At 47.5% G+C, this 19,073-nt stretch overlaps 1 protein-coding gene across 2 annotated transcripts in view; it reads left to right on the top strand.

Moving 5' to 3' along the window:
* The first annotated feature begins 2,690 nt into the window (after positions 1 to 2,690).
* The window catches only part of MPPED2 (metallophosphoesterase domain containing 2), a 167,561-nt gene continuing 151,178 nt past the window's right edge, over positions 2,691 to 19,073 (top strand). For both annotated transcript variants that reach the window (XR_009220838.1, XM_058546185.1), the window contains exons 1-2: positions 2,691 to 2,974; positions 8,094 to 8,342. Coding sequence is in view for 1 of the 2 variants with exons in the window: in XM_058546185.1 (XP_058402168.1) it covers positions 8,215 to 8,342 (128 nt within the window). In the remaining variant the exon portion in view is untranslated. The remainder of the gene's footprint in view (positions 2,975 to 8,093; positions 8,343 to 19,073) is intronic.

Below are 19,073 nucleotides of genomic sequence, written 5' to 3'. Positions count from 1 at the left end.
AGGCATTCCTGTCCCGAGCCTCCACCTACAGTTCTCCCAGGCGCCCCCCTCACGTTCCCCCTAAACGCATTCTGAAAGATGATTTAAAGGATGGTGCAGCAGGCTATCAGGAAGCGTATCTGCCAGTTCCTTGATGAAGTCACTGGAGAAAGGGTCCAGATTTATAGCCCATTAAAGGAAAAAATTTGTAATATTTGCATAGAAGCAATCATAAACTTGGCATTTAATTTTTATTCCCTTTTTCTTTGTCATTATAAACAATAAAAATTGAATTTAACAACAAAAAAATGGAACTTATAGGCTCACTTATCTTAAAAAAAAAATCGAAGCCCATTGCATTTAAAATTTGATATAATGAGGCTGGACGTTTCAAAGCTGAAGTCAGGGGACAGACATGGTTCACATCCAATCATTTTAAAACAAGCTTTTAGTGTAGGTAGCTACACTGGTGGAGAATATGATTTAATAAAATGCAAGATGTTCGAATCCATGCAATGAGAATTATTTGAGAAGTGGCTTCCTTTTGTTCCTGATTTATTATTTAAATTTACTTACATTTCTCCAGCTTTGTTATTTTGGTAGCTTAATGGAAATAAAAACTCAGAACCCTAATGTAGCTTGGCCACTGCTTCTCTCAGTGGGTAATTGATCAGCAGGGACACAGTAGAGAATGACTTATTCCTACACTACAAGTCACAATTTTAAGTTTTTTTGCCTCAATTTTTCCCCACTCGGTAAAATGATACACAAATCTTCACCAACTTTGTAAAGGATCACTCACTTGATTTTTTATAGCATTACATATCCTGCAGAATGTGTCACTGGAGTGGGACACATTATTATTTATCATCTGTGTGCAAACGTTTAGATTCAGGATCATGTACAAACTAGTTTGGCTGTTTTGATTGACTACCAGTTAGTGTTTTTTTTTTTTTTTTAAAGGAAGAAAACCACAGAAATAATTTGGTTGTTGCTTTTTTTTTTTTTTTGGCTGATTAAATCAGCCCGTATCAGTCTAAAAATTCAAACCATTTAGATAAGAGGAGAGTATGGCTAACCCAGAATAAGGGAAACAAAACCACACATTTCTTCAAAACCATGATTCTTGTCAGCATTCGCTGCTGGGCTGGAAAACAAAAGCAAAATATAAAGCTGCCCCCACCTCATCTCTGTCATCTTCTATGTCAATGTCCCTGGCTGTGATTTGTGTTGGGCCAGGAGTCACTGTCCTCTTGATCCCAGCACATGTGACCAGTCCCGACACTCTGGGCATACCGCACAACAAAATAAATACATGAGTAAGACCATTTCCCCTCCATTTCAGCCCAGGCATGAGAGATAGGTTACTTAAAATTCAAGTGCAGGAAAGCCCATTGTAAAAGGGAAATATTTTCAAGTGAATTCCCTTTGATCTTTTTTTATAGGGACTCCTACCAGCCTGTCTCCCTTCCTCCCAGACCCTGGAAACCAATTAGTCTCAGCACAGAGGCCACAGACCAGGTTGAAATGGCTCCTTTTTATTTTTAGGGGATATAATTTCAGCCTGGATGTGTAGTCAGCTGTCACACAGTCTACCCAGCACACGTCTCTCTCTCTCATCCACTGGATTTCCCTTTGGAGAACAACTAGATCTCTGAGTCTGACTCCTGGAAAGGAATTAGATCTGGTTGTCGTCCAAATCTTTCAGCCCTGACAATGGCATCACTTCACAGACAGCCCCACCAACCAAGTTTTCTGAAAGCATTCTCTTCCTTGTCTTCTAGCATTTCTGCACTTTTCCCTTCCTTCTGTGGTTTGCATACAATTCTGAAAACCTTTTCTTCCATTATCCAAAGTAGGAGAGAATAGGGGACCAACTTTGATTTTTAAAATGATTTTGAAGCGCTTATTTTCGGGGGAAGCGTGCCCCAAAGACAAAAATGGAAATAATTAGTCTTTGCCGCTCCTCACCTCCTCACCCTGATCCTGATCCTGCCTTCATTCACGGAGGTGAAAAACATTATCATTTAGGTTGGCCTTTTCTTTCTCAGGCACAACACTGCAGAGAGAAAGGGTGTGTGTGTGTGTGTGTGTGTGTGTGTGTGTGTGTGTGTGTATGTGGGTGTCTGGCGCGTTGAAAGGCTTCAGGAAAAGGAGCACTGCTCTCCCCCAGGAAAGCCTCAGCTCTCGGACCCAAGGGGACCCAGGGTCGCCTTCCCTGGTCTGAACGCAGGTCTCGAGCCGCCCCCTTTGCCCCCGCGGCGAGCTCTGCGCCCTGGAGCTGTGCCAGGACTCCAGACAGCGCCTGGCAGGTCGGTGGGTGGGGGCCTGGGTGTTCTCTTCGCAGAAGACGCCCATTTGGAGGGGAAACTCCCTTTATTTCCCTGGGACGCGGTACCCCCCCCTCCCGAGGGTCCCCTATCATTTTTACGCTGATCACACTCATGATGATGAACTTGCAGCTCGGCTTCCTGCCGCCTGCTTGACCCAGGAGCACCAGCAGGCTGCGGGCCTCGCCCTCCGCTCCCTCCTCCTCTCGCAACCCCGGGGCCTCGGGGCGCCGGCGGGGGTTCCAGCGGCCTGGGCTGCAGGAGGGGCGCGCGGGGGCGCGGGGTCCCGCCGGGGAGCGCGCACGGAGCGGCGCCTCGGCCGCCCCGCTTCCTGGAGCTGTGCTCCTTTGACCCCAGTGGCAGTCCCTGTCACTGCACCGCTCGCGCTCCCTCCGGCTCGCCGCGCCCTCGCTCCCTCTGCTCGCCCCCTCGCTCGCTCTCTGCCCAGATCGAGGCTCTCCGGTCCTTTCTCCCCCGCCTCCCCCTCGCGCCGCGCCCCCGGCCCCCCGCCCCGGCCCGCGGCGGGACCTCCGGGGTCGAAGGTTCTGGCCCGCCCGCGCCCCCGCGCCCCCCGCGCGCCTGCCGCCGGCTCGGGCCGCTCGGCGATGGATCGCCTGCTCGCCGGGCGCTGAAGGCATCCCCGGACCGGAGCGCAGCCCGGAAAGGTAATCCGCCCGGGAAGGGAGGCGCGGGCGGGGGAGGGGGAGCGGCCGGGCGCCCGGTGCCGCGCGGAGGAGGGGAGAGAGGCGCACACAAAGCGCGGCCGGGAGAGGTGCCTGGTCGGAGGCGCGTGCGGGCGCGGGGGCTGCGGACCGCGGCCGCCCCGGGGCCCCGGCGCTGGCGCGGGCGGGCGCTCCCCGCGCAATTCGGAACCCGAGCGGGGCTTGTTTTCCACCCCGAGCGAGGGCGATTCCTCTTTGGGAGCCGTCTCCGCGCTCCGCATCTCGCCCCTCTGCCCTTCTCCCCTCCCCCGCCCTCGGCCCCGACCTCGCGGGTCCCACCTCCCGCCCCCTCCTCCGCCGGTGTCGGCGGGGGCAGCGGCCGAGCGGCGGCGGGGCGGCGGTGGGGACGAGGGCACGGCGAGCGGCCGCTGCAGGTCCGGGCTCCGCGCCCCGACCGCCGGCCTAGGCCCGGTGCATTGTGTCGGCCGAGCGCGGTGCGGGCCGGGGAGGCGCCGTCAGCTTTGTGCTCGGGCCGGGCCCGCCGCCCGGCCCCGCGCCCGTCTCCACGGTCCAGGGCGCAGCCTGCCCGCGAGCCGGCACCCGCCGGGCGGGCACGGCCGGAAAAGTAGCCGCGCCGCCGATGGCTCCTCGGCAGAGGCAGGAGTTTCTTTGCTATTTACACCTAACAGGGAGACCTTTGTAGGGCCCTTGAATTCCGGGGTTTTGCGGCCTAGGAGGTGAAGGGGGCATTTTTCTGGAGCTTGGGGAGCGGGTTAGCATCCACCAGCAAGAAAAGAAATTAAGGATGCCCCCGTGGGGAAGAGTTACAGCACACTTACCTTCCCCCTCCCTCCGCACACCCCAAATTAAGTGCAAATGCGGGTCATGAAAAATGTGTAATTGATTTGAGATGCTGCAAACACGCACAGGTCAGAGTGGAAAAAACAAACAAAACTTTAAGTGAAAGAAGAGGTGTCCAAAGCCGGGACCCGCGGCCTCCACCCCCCGCCGCTCCAGGGACGCAGCCGGCGGCTCGCGGACAGCGGGGCGGCGGGGCTGCGCTCCGGGGTTCGGGGACCCACGCGCCCGGGGCCGACGTCGGGGCGTGGGGCGGGGATGCTCGCGCGCGGAGGGCGCTGTCAGAGCGCCGGCCGCCGGTGGTCATCGCTCAGGCCGGGGCAGGCCAGAGGCACAGAAAGACAGACAGCAGCGCCAGCAGCGGCGGCGACGGCAGTGGCCGCGGGGGCCGAGCGGGTCGGGCGAGCTGGTGCTCGGGGACGGAGGGGAGCTGCAGCCGGGACGAGCGGGCCGGGTCAGGGCGAGAGTGTGCGTTTGCGTGCGTGTGTGTGTGTGTGGAGTCGCTGCAGCCCCCACCTCCCGCCACTGCCCACCCTAGATTTAAAACAAACAAACCAATCCACAGTGGAGGACCGGGCGCCCCCCGCCCCGCCGCATATAGACTCCGGCGTGGCCCGCGGCGCGAGAGACAAGCCCTGCCCGGCCGCGGGCGAGGATGCGCCGGCCGGGTGTCCGCAGTGCTGGGGACGAGTGCAGGTGTAAGAGCGGCGCTCCGCGCACACGCACGTGGACTTGCGCGTCCCTCCCAGAGCCCGGGGGAGCAGCGCCGGGAGGTGTGGGCATCGCTCCGGGGTACGGGGATGAGTAACCGGAGGTGGGCACGACGGAGGAGGGGCGTGGGTGGAGAGAGCGCCCGCTCCATGCGGCGGAGGGAGGAGAGCGCGAAATTTGGCGGCGTCGGAGCAGGCGAGTTCCCGGGTCCGGCAGGCGGTCCGGCGGGCGTCTCGGGCCAGTGAATGAAGTGAGCATCCTTGTTAAAGGGGGAGAGCGGGCTCCTGCCTCGTGGGCCACGCCCGGCGGTGCTCGGGTAGAGAGGTCATGAGCTGGTGCTTTGAAACTTTTGGTAAATTGGACTTGTGGTGTCTGGGAGGTGGAGATAGTTATTTAATTCCTCAGCTTTTAATCCCTTCATTGCCAGCAGACTTTAAAAGGGTTTCCAACTAGATTCCTGAAAAAAACAGTGCAAGTTGCACAGCTTAAGGGACAGGAGAAGTGATTGCTGTCTAGGAAATGCAAAATGTGCTCACATGTTTTTTCTTTTTTTTTAAAGAGCAAATCAGTCTAGCACCAGCGTGAATGTTTGGCAGTGTGAGCTCCTTTTAGATTTTTCTTTAGGATTCCTGGCATTTAGGACTGGGTTCCTTTGTTTTGTGGAGCAAATGCATTGAAGTATAAAAGGAAAATTAAAAAAAAGACTACTGGTCTCTTTAAATATCGTATGTAAGAAGTAATGTAAGTGTGGCGAGGATGAGGTGCTCTGGAGCCTGACCGTTTGGAAGGTTTTACCGCCTGAATATGTGAAGCCGGTGAGGCAGCTTCTTGACGGTTTTCTGTCTTGTTTCAAGCTTTTTCCAGATTTCTCAGGTTGGAGGAGGGGACCGTTGTCCGCTGTCTCTGAGAGTTTATCCAAAAAAGTCTTCCCGTGTGTTGGGGTTTAACATTCTTAGGCTGTGTTCAATTTGTGATGTTAGTGGGGGTGAACATAGCATTTTAAAAAATAAGGCTTGGACTTGCCTTGTCTGTAAAGATTCCTGTGAAAGTTTTGAAGCTCTCTGCCTCAGTCTGACATTTTCTTCAAAGGACTCCAGATTAAAGAAGATAGACACTGCAGGTGCACTGTTTCGATAAAACATTTGAAAGAGAACATGGCAAAGAAGAATTCAGATGAGGTGCCAGCCACCCATTTAGCCCTTCACAGTTCCAGGGGCCTGTGCTTGCTGATGAAAAGATGTTCTGTTTGTCTTGCTGGGGCAAAGGTGCAAAGAGGAACGATGTTCAGTTGATAGAAAAGGCAGTCCTCTGTTGACTTAAGGGTAGAGTGGGCCATCTAGGAGTGCCAGTTGGTCACCCTCTAAGTTCTGCTTCTTCTGGCTTCAAATGAGGGTCTAATGCAACTCCTGTAAGTCTTTGCGTAGATATTTACACAATAGGTATGTATATTTCATGTCCAGGACGTTTTGCTTAGTTTAATTAGTGAGTTGCCTCCAGGAAAATTTAAACTGTTTCTGGCACCGGGTGCAGAGATTGTTCCTGAGAGGTCACAGTGGTCTAGACATGGATTTTGTTTCCTTTGCTTATTAATGTTCTGCCTTTCACACAATAGACACTGATGGCAGGGACATAAGAATTGCCTTGTAATTTTTACACCACTCTCTAATTTATGCAAACACTAAGTTCTCGAAGTCTGAACATGTGTATTTTTTCCCTCTGCGCTTTGATGGCTAACATTCTTTTTAATGACAGTCATTTCTATAACAGGAAGATGTTTTCATTTGTATTTACTTTTCAGCCTGGTGCAATTATGCAGTTTTGCGCTTCACTAGTGTCTCAGTACTTTGTGTCTCAAAAGAGAATTACAGTACTTAGAACAGGACTGCAATTTGAAGCAGGTGTTGTGTTTTACTGTTATGCAAAATAACAGTAAAATATAATTGTGGGGGAAATTAAGGAAACAGCTGCAAACTTGGTATGAAAACTGCTACATTATGATTTGTAAGCGGTTCTTATAGATATCTTACATCAGAGGCCGGGAAAGGTTTTAATTTAGTTAATCCTACTGGCCTGGTTGTCTGTCAACTGGTGCTTAGGGGACTCGTACCTCCCATGAAGTCAGGAAGAAGGAGCACCCTAAGCCACACTTTGTGCACAGTGCCGGAGCCCCAGGGGGTCGAGTCCCAGCATTGCCCTTGTGCACTGGGAACGCAGGCCAGGTGGGGGTTACCTAGCTTGCTCTGCTGATAGGAAGAAGGCAATGCTTTGCGTAGAACACTGTGGAATTTCTTAGCCCAGCTAGCATATGGAGGACTACACAAGCCCCGGGTTGTGAAATAATAAAATAAATGGCCTATGGCAGGCCATCTGCCTTTGCTTGATATTTAAGGTGTTTCATGCCAAATTTAAATCTAATCTTATTATTCTAAATATTTTTGTTTGAGATAGCAGCTAAGATTCCCGGAGCTTAATGGTGCACAGGGCAAACGTATCCTGATGTGGAGCACAGAGAGGAAGAGTGTGGGTCACCCCCGGGGTTACCCAAGGAGCTGCTGCCGCTTCTCTCCAGGCACTGATCAGTTGCAGCAGTTTTGAGGCCTGGATTTGCTTTCCTCAGTGTCTGCACACCTGCAATAAAAATAAACATCCCCAGTTCTGAACCTGGGGCAGCAAATAATGTATTGATGTTTATAAAAGAATCAAAACTAATGGAAAATTTTAAAAAAGTATGAAACTAACTCCTGAGAATTGTGCAGCACCAAGGAAGAAGGAGGCGGTAGACGCAATGACTGCCTCCTCCGCCGCTCCGTCGGGCTCAGAGAGGGGCGCTGACGCGTGCTTCCGAAGTAGTGGTCCCAGCCTGGGTGTGTTTGATTTCCCCCCAGTGACGGAGGGTTTAAAGAAATCATGTTACATGCAGCAAGAAGGATTTGCTTTACCATAAAGTTCTCGGCAGGAGTGAAACCCATATGTATACCAGGCATTGAGTACCTATGCACTTTGGGAGCTGCTTGTGAAAGAAAAAATTAGGTGTAGTGTGTGTATATATTAACGTGTATATTGTGGTTACACACAGGTATCTGTTATGAGCACAGCATTTTAAATGTACATTTGTCATTGTGTTATACGGCTGTGTGAAGCCTTGAGATTTCCAATTATTATATGACACCAACTTTGTACAGACCAAACATTCTAATTAGCAGGGAAGGTTTGGAAGATTCTCCACTTTGAGCACAAACCATTTATAGTTAGACACCATGGCAACTGTGGATCTGCCCCTTCCGTAACGCACGTTAAGTGCCATAATTATAATTAAAGAGGAAATCTTAGTGTGAACGCCGTTGAAATGATTTACTAGCAGCCACAGTGTCACGTGGAGTATGGCGTCCACTCTGAAGGGCACGCAGGGCAGAGAGTTGGGAAAGGTTGTATCCAGGAGGCAACAGCACATATTAAGGTTTTTCCTGAACCACTTTCATGTCCAGGTGTCACATTTGACGTCTCTTAGAACACGCTCTTGTTCTTTGTTCTCATTTCATAATTTCTTTTTCAGACACGTGCAGCAGTGTTGATGAGCAGATCCTTGGGGGCAGAGGCTGGCTGAGGCGCACCATGCCTGCTTCCCTCCTTGGTGCCGGAGAGTTGTGAATTGCTCATGCCGATAGGGAGGAAGGATGGCACATGGGATTCCCTCTCAAGGCAAGGTGACCATAACGGTGGACGAGTACAGCTCAAACCCCACCCAGGCCTTCACGCACTACAACATCAACCAGAGCAGATTCCAGCCGCCACATGTACACATGTAAGTATCGCTCGTGAACTTAACAAACGAACAGTCAAGAAAATAGTAAAATAAGAAAGGCACTGATGACTTCTGTCGGGGAGAATAAAAGGTCTGTGATTGGCAAAACAGATGGGTATCCGTGCTCCCAAATACAGCTCGGAGGAGTCCCCACGTCTGTGGAACGTTGCAAATTTGCAGTGTTCTTTCAACCACAGTTTGACATTAGATCTTCAGAGCCTGTGAGGGGTGGTGGCAGGTTTCCCACCTTTTGTGGATAACAACAGAGAGGTTAAGTATTGCCTAATGTCACACGCTGAATTTTGGCAGAGTCTCCTGACCCTTAGTTCAGTTTGCTTTCCGTTGCATTGCTTGACTCCATGATGAAATATTTCTTTAAAATTTCTGTATTTTTTCCCCCACACCTCACCCCACTACTCCTTTACGTTCAGCTGGGAAATAGGCCAAATTAGGACTAATTGTCTAGCCACTGCTAAGTCCATTGTCTTGCCTGTTGCTCGTAGAACATGGGCTGCATGCTGCAGGACAATATGGGGAACAAAGGATTAAGGGGCAGGGGAACAGTTGGTTCCAGGAATTGTACTTTTCTCTCACTCCCTAATACTATTTAAGCCGCGTTGCGGTTTCAACTGTTTAAGGGGCGAAGTGGGAGAAACTCAGAGGCAGGGTTCTGCGGACCCGGATGCACACCAGTGTGTTCTGTTCCTCTGCTGCGGGGTCCGCTGGGCTTTCGGCAGAAGGGCAGAAGGTCACCATCTCCCTTGTTTATTCAGGGCCTGGTGCTCATTTTCCATGAGCCCCCTCCAGTGCCTACCACGGCTCTTTCATGGTGGGACTAAACCTCTTTGAAAACTATTATATGGTCAAGAGAGAGAGGAGGTTAGGGCTCTGTTGACTGTTTTTGCCATTGCTGGCAAAACTGAACTCGGGGCATGTCTAAGCCACAAGCTCTTTTTTTAGTAATTCTTTTATTTGGGCATTTAGAAAAATGGTAGGACTCCCCTCCCCCCCCAACACACACAAACTCAACTCCCCTCAAATTTAGAAACACTAACCAAACAAAAAGAGCCTTCTCTTGACTGCCTGGGTGTTAGTGTAAATACTAGGATGCTACTTTGCAAGTATATTCTGTAGAGCCACTCAGTTACCTGTGATGGGATTTCTGCAAAATCAAAAAAAAAGGAAGAAAAAGACAAAGAAATTCTTGTGAACAGTTAGTGCTAAACTATTTCTAAGAATTTCATACTTTCTTTACATCACAATATATTCATGATTATGAAGGATCGTTAACTTCATCTTAAGGAAAAGTTTTTAAGGTGAATAAGATTTTTCTTTGTTAAATGGCTTTTCTGAACAATAATCATGTGTTCATTTCAAATATTCCTTTTATTCCTCCGCTTATAGTGATTTCTTTTTCTTGGCATATGTTGTAGGATCTGTGCAGGCTGGACTTAGGATACCTCTAGCTCTGTTTTGCTGGTGTGATGTTTTTTTTTTTTTTTTTTGTGAGGAGATCAGCCCTGAGCTAACATCCGCCAATCCTCCTCTTTTTTTTGCTGAGGAAGACGGCCCTGGGCTAACATCGGTGCCCATCTTCCTCCACTTTATATGGGACGCCGCCACAGCATGGCTTACCAAGCAGTGCGTCGGTGCACGCCCGGGATCCGAACCAGCGAACCCCGGGCCGCCGCAGCGGAGCGCGCGCACTTAACCGCTTGCGCCACCGGGCCGGCCCCGTGGTGTGATGTTTTATATTAAAGAATCACAAAGAACTTTGTGGATTCTGTTTCCTTTCAGGCAAAAGAAAGTTTGCTTTGCCCCAGAATCCCTGGAAGACCACTGATAGGGAATCTCGGCCTAGTCTCCACGTGTCTGTGGCCGTGAGATTCCCATGGTGAACTGAGAATGCAGAGATACCCTAAAACCATGTAACCTTAGCGCTGATCTGCTCAGATCTAGCCATGAAAAATTCGAAGGATCAAATTATACCTTTTTTGAAAAAGAGGCTTGAAAATGGGGTTTGCAGTGGCCACTTGGACAGCTGCACAGCCCCGTCACCAGACTTCCTACCTTTGGGTAGAGGATTCTCCCACAGGCAGGGTGTCCCACCTGAACTCCCAGCTCCACCCTTGGCTCGCCATCACCTGAGCACTCTGGCCTTCCCATCTTGGTGCTTTTGCTGTTTCTCACAGCCCAGTCGCTCACGTTGATGCTCATCAGAGGCCTCAGAGCCAGGCCCCTCTCCGTCTGTGAACCTCTTCTGTCTCCCCGTCCGGACTGCCTGTGCCTGTGCCCACCACAACGCCCCGGCACTTGGCGTTCACTTCAGACCACAGCACCTCTGTTGTTTCTCTCTCTCTGTTCCTCTCTTGCAACTGCATCATTGGTTTCTTAAAGGCAGGGGTTGAGTGGGTAACAGGTGCTCACAAATACCGATTGATTGATGGATCCTTTGATTTGCTTGTGCCCTGAGATGAGAAACTGTGGTTGAGAGTTGGAGGCTTTCACTGTAGTTTTCCTGTGCTGTCCTGACATTTGGCGCATCTGTGTGAAGGTGCGTGCGCATCATCAGGATGCTGGCCCACCTTTCCCTTTCAGTCTTGGTGCCCTAGCGCAGGGACTGGCCCGCACTGGGCATTCAAGTATTTTGGTGAAATGCAATCGTGTTATATTCTAAAAAAAATATTGCCCTTAGTCTAAATAGAGACTTAAATTGACTGGAAAATACCCATAAAATATTTAGTCTGAAATTTCTTCAGTTTTTCTGAAGTTTTCAACAGGTCGTGGCAGAGCTCCACTCCTCTCCCTAAAGATCTTTTGTCTTTTCCACTTGAATAGCTGCTCATTTATTTTGCATGGGATTCTTAAGACATCTGCTTCCCTTTTCCAGTTACAGCTGAGATCTGTGCAGACCCGTGGTGGATCGCCTGGGTTGGAGTCACAATCCCGCTCCCTCAAATGACAGAAATTGTTCTCTTTCATACAGCCTAGCAGGGTTTCCTCACCTTGATTAAAGAGTAGCTCACATCCCATTAAATTCACTCAGTCTCCCCTTGGCGTTAAGACTCACCGTGGGCAATTTCCGTCCCTTCTCCAGGCCTCGGTTTGCTCATCTGTAAGCATTTGAACCCAGTGAGCGTTCTGGATCTTTTCAGCTCTGACACACTAAGATTAAGATCACCATGAAGACAACATTTATTTGCAAGGTGTTGCTGTGGGGGAGCACAGATAGGTAAGACCCGGCCCCCGTTTGCATGAAGCTCGTCACTGACTGCAGGGCTGTCTGTCACCTGGCTGTAAGAGACTCACTGCCTGGTCTTGGTTTGGTTTCACCTGGGAGTTCTGAGGAGGCTGCCACTGAACTTTCTAAGAACCCCGGGCCTACATCTCTGCCTGTGATGTTGGGAAGATATTTTTTAAAGAAAGCAATCCTGTGTGACCTTGGAAAAGGAAATGAAGGCTCAGCTGGAGTTGGCAGGGCAGGGTTGACCCCAGAATTGGTGCGCCTCTCTTACCAGACCCTTGAACATGTGGGATGGTTGAAAACCAGCAATTAAGAGGCTTTCTTTTTCTACAACCCCTTCATCTTTCCCAAACGGAATGTTGAGGAAATTATTTAGTGTTTTAATGATGGTGGAAGGAGGTGCTGAAGGAGCCAATAACACCATAAAGATTTTGTATGTTTTTAATGATCGGAAGCCTGATAGAGTATTATTAACCTTTTTAGTAGGGTGTCCAACCATCTCAGGTTTTGCACTGAAGGTCCCATGTTCTGGGAGACCCCTCAGTCCCACGCTAGCCGGGTGGTTGGTCACCTCACTGAGGTTAATTCCTCACCTGTGCTTTAAGGGTTGGCTGCTAGGAAGCTCAAAGCAAATTTTGTTTTCAGTTTAGTGCCTTTGCTTGTCACCCCTTGGGTTGCCAGCACCCCGGAGTCTTCCTGAGCGCTTGTCCTTTGACCTTGTTTCTGGGAGGCAGTGTAGCACAGTGGTCGGCATCTCCAGTGGAATCAGGTCGTTGGATTTAAAACCTGGTTGCGCCAGTTACTAGCTGTGTAACCAACTGTGGAGAGGTGTATGAGCTTCTCGGTGTTTTCTCTTTCCATTTGTAAAATGTGGACGATAAAAGTAGTGCCTATGGAAAGGTTGTTGTGAAGGTTAGAACAGTATTACTTGTGGGGTCGGCCCGGTCGTGCAGCGGTTGAGTTCGTGTGCTCCGCTTTGGCGGCCTGGGGTTTGTGGATTTGGATCCTGGGCGCAGACCTACACACCCCTCATCAAGCCATGCTGAGGCAGGCGTCCCATATAAGGAAACTAAGGACGTACAGCTAAGATGTACAAGTATGTACTGGGGCTTTGGGGGGAAAAAGGGAAAAAAAAAGAGGAAGATTGGCAACAGATGTTAGCTCAGGGCCAATCTTTCCCCTCAAAAAATCTTAAATAAATTAAAACAAAAAAAAGAGCAGTATTACTTGTGGAGTTCCTAGAGGAGTGCTTGGTACATGGTCTATGCTCTATACGTGTTAGCTGTTATCATAGTCTATACTCCCTACGTGTCAGCTGTTATCATGGTCTATACTCGATAAGTGTTAGCTGTTATCATAGTCTATACTCCCTACGTGTCAGCTGTTATCATGGTCTATACTCGATAAGTGTTAGCTGTTATCATGGTCTATACTCGATACATGTTAGCTGTTATCATGGTCTGTACTCCATACATGTTAGCTGTTATCGTGGTCTGTACTCGATAAGTGTTAGCTGTTATCATGGTCTGTACTCGATACATGTTAGCTGTTATCATCGTCTGTACTCCATACATGTTAGCCGTTATCGTGGTCTGTACTCAATAAGTGTTAGCTGTTATCATGGTCTATACTCGATACATGTTAGCTGTTATCATGGTCTATACTCGATACATGTTAGCTGTTATCATGGTCTGTACTCCATACATGTTAGCTGTTATCGTGGTCCGTACTCGATAAGTGTTAGCTGTTATCATGGTCTATACTCGATACATGTTAGCTGTTATCATGGTCTGTACTCCATACATGTTAGCTGTTATCGTGGTCCGTACTCGATAAGTGTTAGCTGTTATCATGGTCTATACTCGATACATGTTAGCTGTTATCATGGTCTGTACTCCATACATGTTAGCTGTTATCATGGTCTGTACTCGATAAGTGTTAGCTGTTATCATGGTCTATATTCGACACATGTTAGCTGTTATCATGGTCTGTACTCGATACATGTTAGCTGTTATCATGGTCTGTACTCCATACATGTTAGCTGTTATCGTGGTCTGTACTTGATAAGTGTTAGCTGTTATCATGGTCTATACTTGATACATGTTAGCTGTTATCATGGTCTGTACTCCATACATGTTAGCTGTTATCATGGTCTGTACTCCACACATGTTAGCTGTCATCATGTTCTGTACTCCATACATGTTAGCTGTTATCATGGTCTGTACTTGATAAGTGTTAGCTGTTATCATGGTCTGTACTCCACACATGTTAGCTATTATCATGGTCTGTACTCGATAAGTGTTAGCTGTTATCATGGTCTATGCTTGATACATGTTAGCTGTTATCATGGTCTGTACTCCATACATGTTAGCTGTTATCATTAATGACTGTTTATTGATTCTGCATTTTTTGTTGTAAGCTGTCTCAATTCCTGTTGAAAATCAGTGGAGTATAGGTAAATGAATAGATAAGAAAGTAAGTTTTGTCCTGTCTTCCTCATGGAGTCATTACCAGCACACTCTTCTAGGTGGGGCTTTGTCCGTCAGTGTTGGCAGGGATCCTGACTTCGCAGTGCCCGTCAAGACCCTGAACAGCCTGGGAGTGTCTCCCTCCCTCCAGTGACTCCACGGGGGTGACAGGCCCAAGGTGGGAGGAGTCCTGAGACCTGGGTGTCACCCAGGTCTCTGCGGAATCATGGCGTCCTTCCTCCACTGGGGCTGCTCGGGGACCTTTGTACCCCCATCAGTGTCTTAGGCTCCTCACCTACGGCTGTGGTTAAAACAGACGCATCACAGGTTAACCATAATTAACCAGGATTGAGTGCAGAGGGCACAGCGTGGGCTGGGGAGTGAGGACGGTATTCACTCGAGAGCTGAGCACGTGGTCTATAATCAGAGATTTCTGTACAAATGTTGATCCCGCCAGTCATTGGCTTGACTGGGAGATGACGGACAAATTACTGGATCTCAGTGTTCTCATCTGTAGAATGGGTCTAACGACCCTTTAAGATGGTCGTGAGCATTAAATGAGATGACGTATATGGCATATGATGCCTGAAAGACAGCACTTGATAAGTAGGCGCTGTGATAGTATGTATGGTCTCGCCCACTGGCTGGTGAGCATGAGAGAAGTGTTAACACCTTCCTTTCTGAACCGCTTGGTTGTATAAAACCTGACAAGTCTAACTTGTGCTCTTGTTTTTTGTTGCACCATACAGCATCTGGCAGTGTTTGCTTCGGTCTTGCTAATCAAAAATGACCTGAAGCTTTTAGGGTATCTGGGTGATCATTCCATGTCAAATTCCTAGAGGATTTTGTTTGTTTGATCTGATCTGAAGTTCATTCTTATGTGATAGGAAGTAAATGCTCATTTCGGGCCTGTATTAGGTATCCTTAGGTGCAAAAATAAAGTTACAGAAGAGTGTTATAGAATGGTGCCATTTGGTTAAAAAATATAAAAGTATATGGAAAGATAAATATCAATATTACTTGTGATTATTTAGGGAATACATTTGGGAAGGAATTTGGGGGAGAGACGGTTACGTAAAGACCTTTCACTTTTATACTTGCATATAATTTGAATTATTTTTGTAACAAGTATGTAATACTTTTATGATAAAAACGTTTTTTAAAGAATGATAAAAATGTAATTTGTCTACAAGTCCTTCTGCTTTGTCTGCAACATTTGCGTTAAAAGCTCGCTCCGATGGTCCCAGCTTCCTTGGGTGGCACCTTCTTCTATTTTATGTAATAATCCAGGAATAGACCAAAAGCTCTTCCTTGGTTCAGTATTCAACTTGCTCATGTGTGGGAAGATGAGTGCAGAGCCAGGACGCTGCCCACTCCTTCGTCCTGCACCTGAGGGGCAATCTTTAAAGTGTCTTCAGATTCATGTTTGGAAGCCAGCGGAGTATACAGGAAGTGTCCAGGAAAGGAACACTCGCTGTGCTAGACTACTCGTCAGTGTTCCCGGGAGCCTGGGTTCTAGTCCTGCCTTGGTCTCTAATCGGGTCTGTGGTCCTTCGCAAGCTGGGCCTCTCTGAATTTCAGGTTCCTCTGCAGCCACTGGACTTGATGTCCTTCAGCATCATTCCTCCCCACCCTGGCAGTCCAGGGCTTCTCCTGTTTCTCATCTTCAGTCCACTTGAAATTAAGAACACAAATCCCTCATCCTTTGTGATATTCTGGAGGCAGAGAATAAGGTAGTGAGATGTGAGGGTCTGGAGGAGGAGAGGAGAAGGCCCCTAACCCTCCCGCAGAGGAAGAGTCGTGTCAACGGACCGGTGGGTGCTGGGGCTCTGTAAAATGGCCCTGTGCTAACACGGTAGAATTCATCCTTTGCTCCAGAGCTAGGCTGCGTTAGCTGTTTGGAAAAACATTCTAGACATTTTTCTCTTGGTAAGCCACCTTCTCATTCTCATTACAAATTTATCACTGGCCTGCACATTAGCATGGCCATAATTTTTGTTAATGTTTTCAATCTGAAATTCGTCGTGGAGATGCTGAATGGCCCTTTTAGTTTGCACTCACATATAAACACAGGGTATTTTTCTTTTCCTCTCTCATTTCTTTTTTAAAATAAGTTCTTTTTCCTATCCACTCCCTGAGGGCACTGGTCTTGTGGTCCGTGACCGTTCCACTTTTTTCCTATTCTGTAGATTTCTTTGTTTGCATTCAAGCATTAAAAAGGCAACCTAAAATTGGATGGGTTTTTTTGTCCATATGGATTTGTTCTCTTAGAACTCTAGCTGTGTGTTCCTAACCTAGTAGTATTTTTTGTTCGTTTGTTTGTTTTTTGGTTACTTGACTTTCTGGGAGGGTAAAGAATTTTGATAAATAAAGCACATCCTGTGTACCGGGATTTCAAATTCTGCAATACTTACCTACACTTATAGAGACAAAGATGCCTAGGGAAAGTGTGGCCACAGTCAATGGACAGACCTATCCTTAAACCAGGAAACCACCCATCACTTCTCCTTGTGGATTGAATCCTCCTGCTCTAAATACTGGGGGGTTTTTTGTTTTTTTTTAAAAAAAACTTCTTTCATGGAGATGTTTTGATGAAAATACACAAAATGGCAAGCAAGCTAAACAGGAAGTAGTGTGAGAGGGAGTCTGTACTTGAGACATATTTAATTTTAATAGTGAGATTTTAGAGCTTATGAAGATGTGGATTCTAAGATATAAAAACAAAGCCAGTGCGGCTGAACCAACCACATCTCGTGTGACAAACTCTAGGTGGTTCAGAACTGTTTCCAAGAAGAAGAGGGAGCTCACCGAGGCTGGGAAGATCCTCTGTCAGCTTGTTTTCTTTCCTTCCAGTGTCCTTAGCTCTCTCCTCCCGGTCTCCTTCCCTTTCAGACCCTCATGGCAGACAGGAGACGAGACGCTTCAGCAGCCGGCCCTGTGTGATTACGTGATTGGGCTGTTATTTCAGTATCAGGACGACAGAACTACCTCACTTGCGCAGACCACCGTGTTAGTCTGCCTTTTTTTTAAATGTAAAAAGTACACTCGGAGGCTTTGTCTGTGTAGAAACACTAACTCTGCAGAGAGGAAATTCTGCTGGATTTATTGGCCCGTGCAGTATTTGCGTCTGCATATTTTTGTTCTATTTTGCTTTGAAGATTTTTTTCTTCAATTTCTGTCCCGGTAGAAGGGTAAAATGTATGCAAATAAGAAAATGCATTTTGCAGGCTTTTCGTTTTCTCTTCTTTTCCACAAATCAAGAATATAGGCCCCTCTAGTTGGTTTAAATTTTTGTGCAGTTTTGTATTAAGTAGTAAAGCTCCTGACAGTAGTTGAAAAAAAAAGAAAAAGAAGAACTAGCACCGTTTAATAAAGCAAACAGGTAAATTTTCAGTACTTGGCGTTACTGAGCATTAAAATTCCCAGTGAGTGTGCAGCCATTCTTGTAGTTCCTCTGTGGGCAGCCCTTCCTTCAGAGACTGCAGGGCCCTAGACCAGAGCATGGACTCTGCTCAGACCCATTTATTTCTCTGTGCAGACAGTCCCTGAGACCTTCCAGCTCAAAGACTCGATAATTCTTGGGTTGGAAGATATCTTTTCCCATCTTGCGGTGGGCTGTTTTGGCACTTACACTGATTGGCTAAGAGTGACTTACTAGTGGTATTTGGTTTTAGGTATTTGGGCCACAGACCAAGTTTCAAACCGTTTACGTATTGTACACTTAGTTTAAAATGTGTTTTCCACAAAGACTTTAAAACTAAAATCAAGAAAAAAATGAAATCTCCCCACGGCTACAAGGCCTCAGCACGTCTCCCCGATTTCCTGCAAGATTTAGCCTTTCACTGTGACACAGACATTTCACCAGCTCTATTTTAGTCCCGAGTTTTGGAAAATTTCTTCCTTTTGTTTCATTTTGCTTTGCCTTAACAACGTCAAAGATAACCACAGAAGCCTATCAGACTGTTAGACGTTTTCTTGAAATCACAAATATCATACCGCCTGCTCTCAGTTTCACTTCATGTTTAATATATGCCATTTTAAAAAAATTACCAACTTTGACCTGCTGGTCCTGCTTGAGTAGGTGAGGAGTATAATGTGGAGATGCACGTTTTATGGAGAAGAGGAGACGTGGGGTCTGTGTGAAGGAGAGAGACAGACTAGCAGATGTGTTTGTTAGATCATAACTCTTAAGCACCAATTTGTAAAGGTACATGCACCCCTGTGTTCACTGCAGCGTTATTCACAATAGCCAAGACTTGGAAGCAACCTAAGTGCCCATCAAGGGACGAATGGATAAAGAAGCTGTGGTATATATCCACAATGGAATACTACTCAGCCATAAGAAACGATGAAATCCAGCCATTCGTGACAACATGGATGGACATTGAGGGTATAATGCAAAGTGAAATAAGTCAGAGGGAGAAGGTCAAATACCGTATGATTTCCTTCATTAAGTAGTAGATAATAACAACAATAAACAAACACATAGGGACAGAGATTGGATTGGTGGTTACCAGAGGGGAAGGGGGGAGGGAGGAGGGTGAAAGGGATAATTTGGTACATGTGTGTGGTGATGGGTTATAATTAGTATTTGGGTGGTGAACATGATGTAATCTATGCAGAAATAGAAGTATAATGATGTACACCTGAAATTTATACAATGTTATAAACCAATGTTGTAAACTGCAATAAACAAAAAATTAAAAGAAAAAAAAAGATCATAACTCTTTCTTGCGATTATGATGTTCCTGGCCTTGGGCTTGGCCCTGGCACCAAGAGGGTCCCAGGGTCCCGGAACATCAGTCAGCAGGGAGATGAGACAAATCGCACCTTTGCTTTCCGGGTTTGCGTGCCGGTGAGTCCAGCATCTGAAAGGTCAGAGTGGCAGTTTTTGATGCATTGACCTGTTTGATCCTTGAGAAGGAGCAATTTGTTAGGCCTTCTTAGGAAATTCAAAACTTTAGGTTTGTGTTTCAGGATTTAAAAAACAAATCCATTTGACAAATAGTGAACTATGAA

This window comes from Diceros bicornis, chromosome 7, assembly GCF_020826845.1.
Source record: "Diceros bicornis minor isolate mBicDic1 chromosome 7, mDicBic1.mat.cur, whole genome shotgun sequence".
In the NCBI taxonomy this organism is placed as follows: domain Eukaryota; kingdom Metazoa; phylum Chordata; class Mammalia; order Perissodactyla; family Rhinocerotidae; genus Diceros; species Diceros bicornis.
Note: the sequence above shows the minus strand (reverse complement) of the source record. Positions and strands in the feature narration are given on the sequence as shown.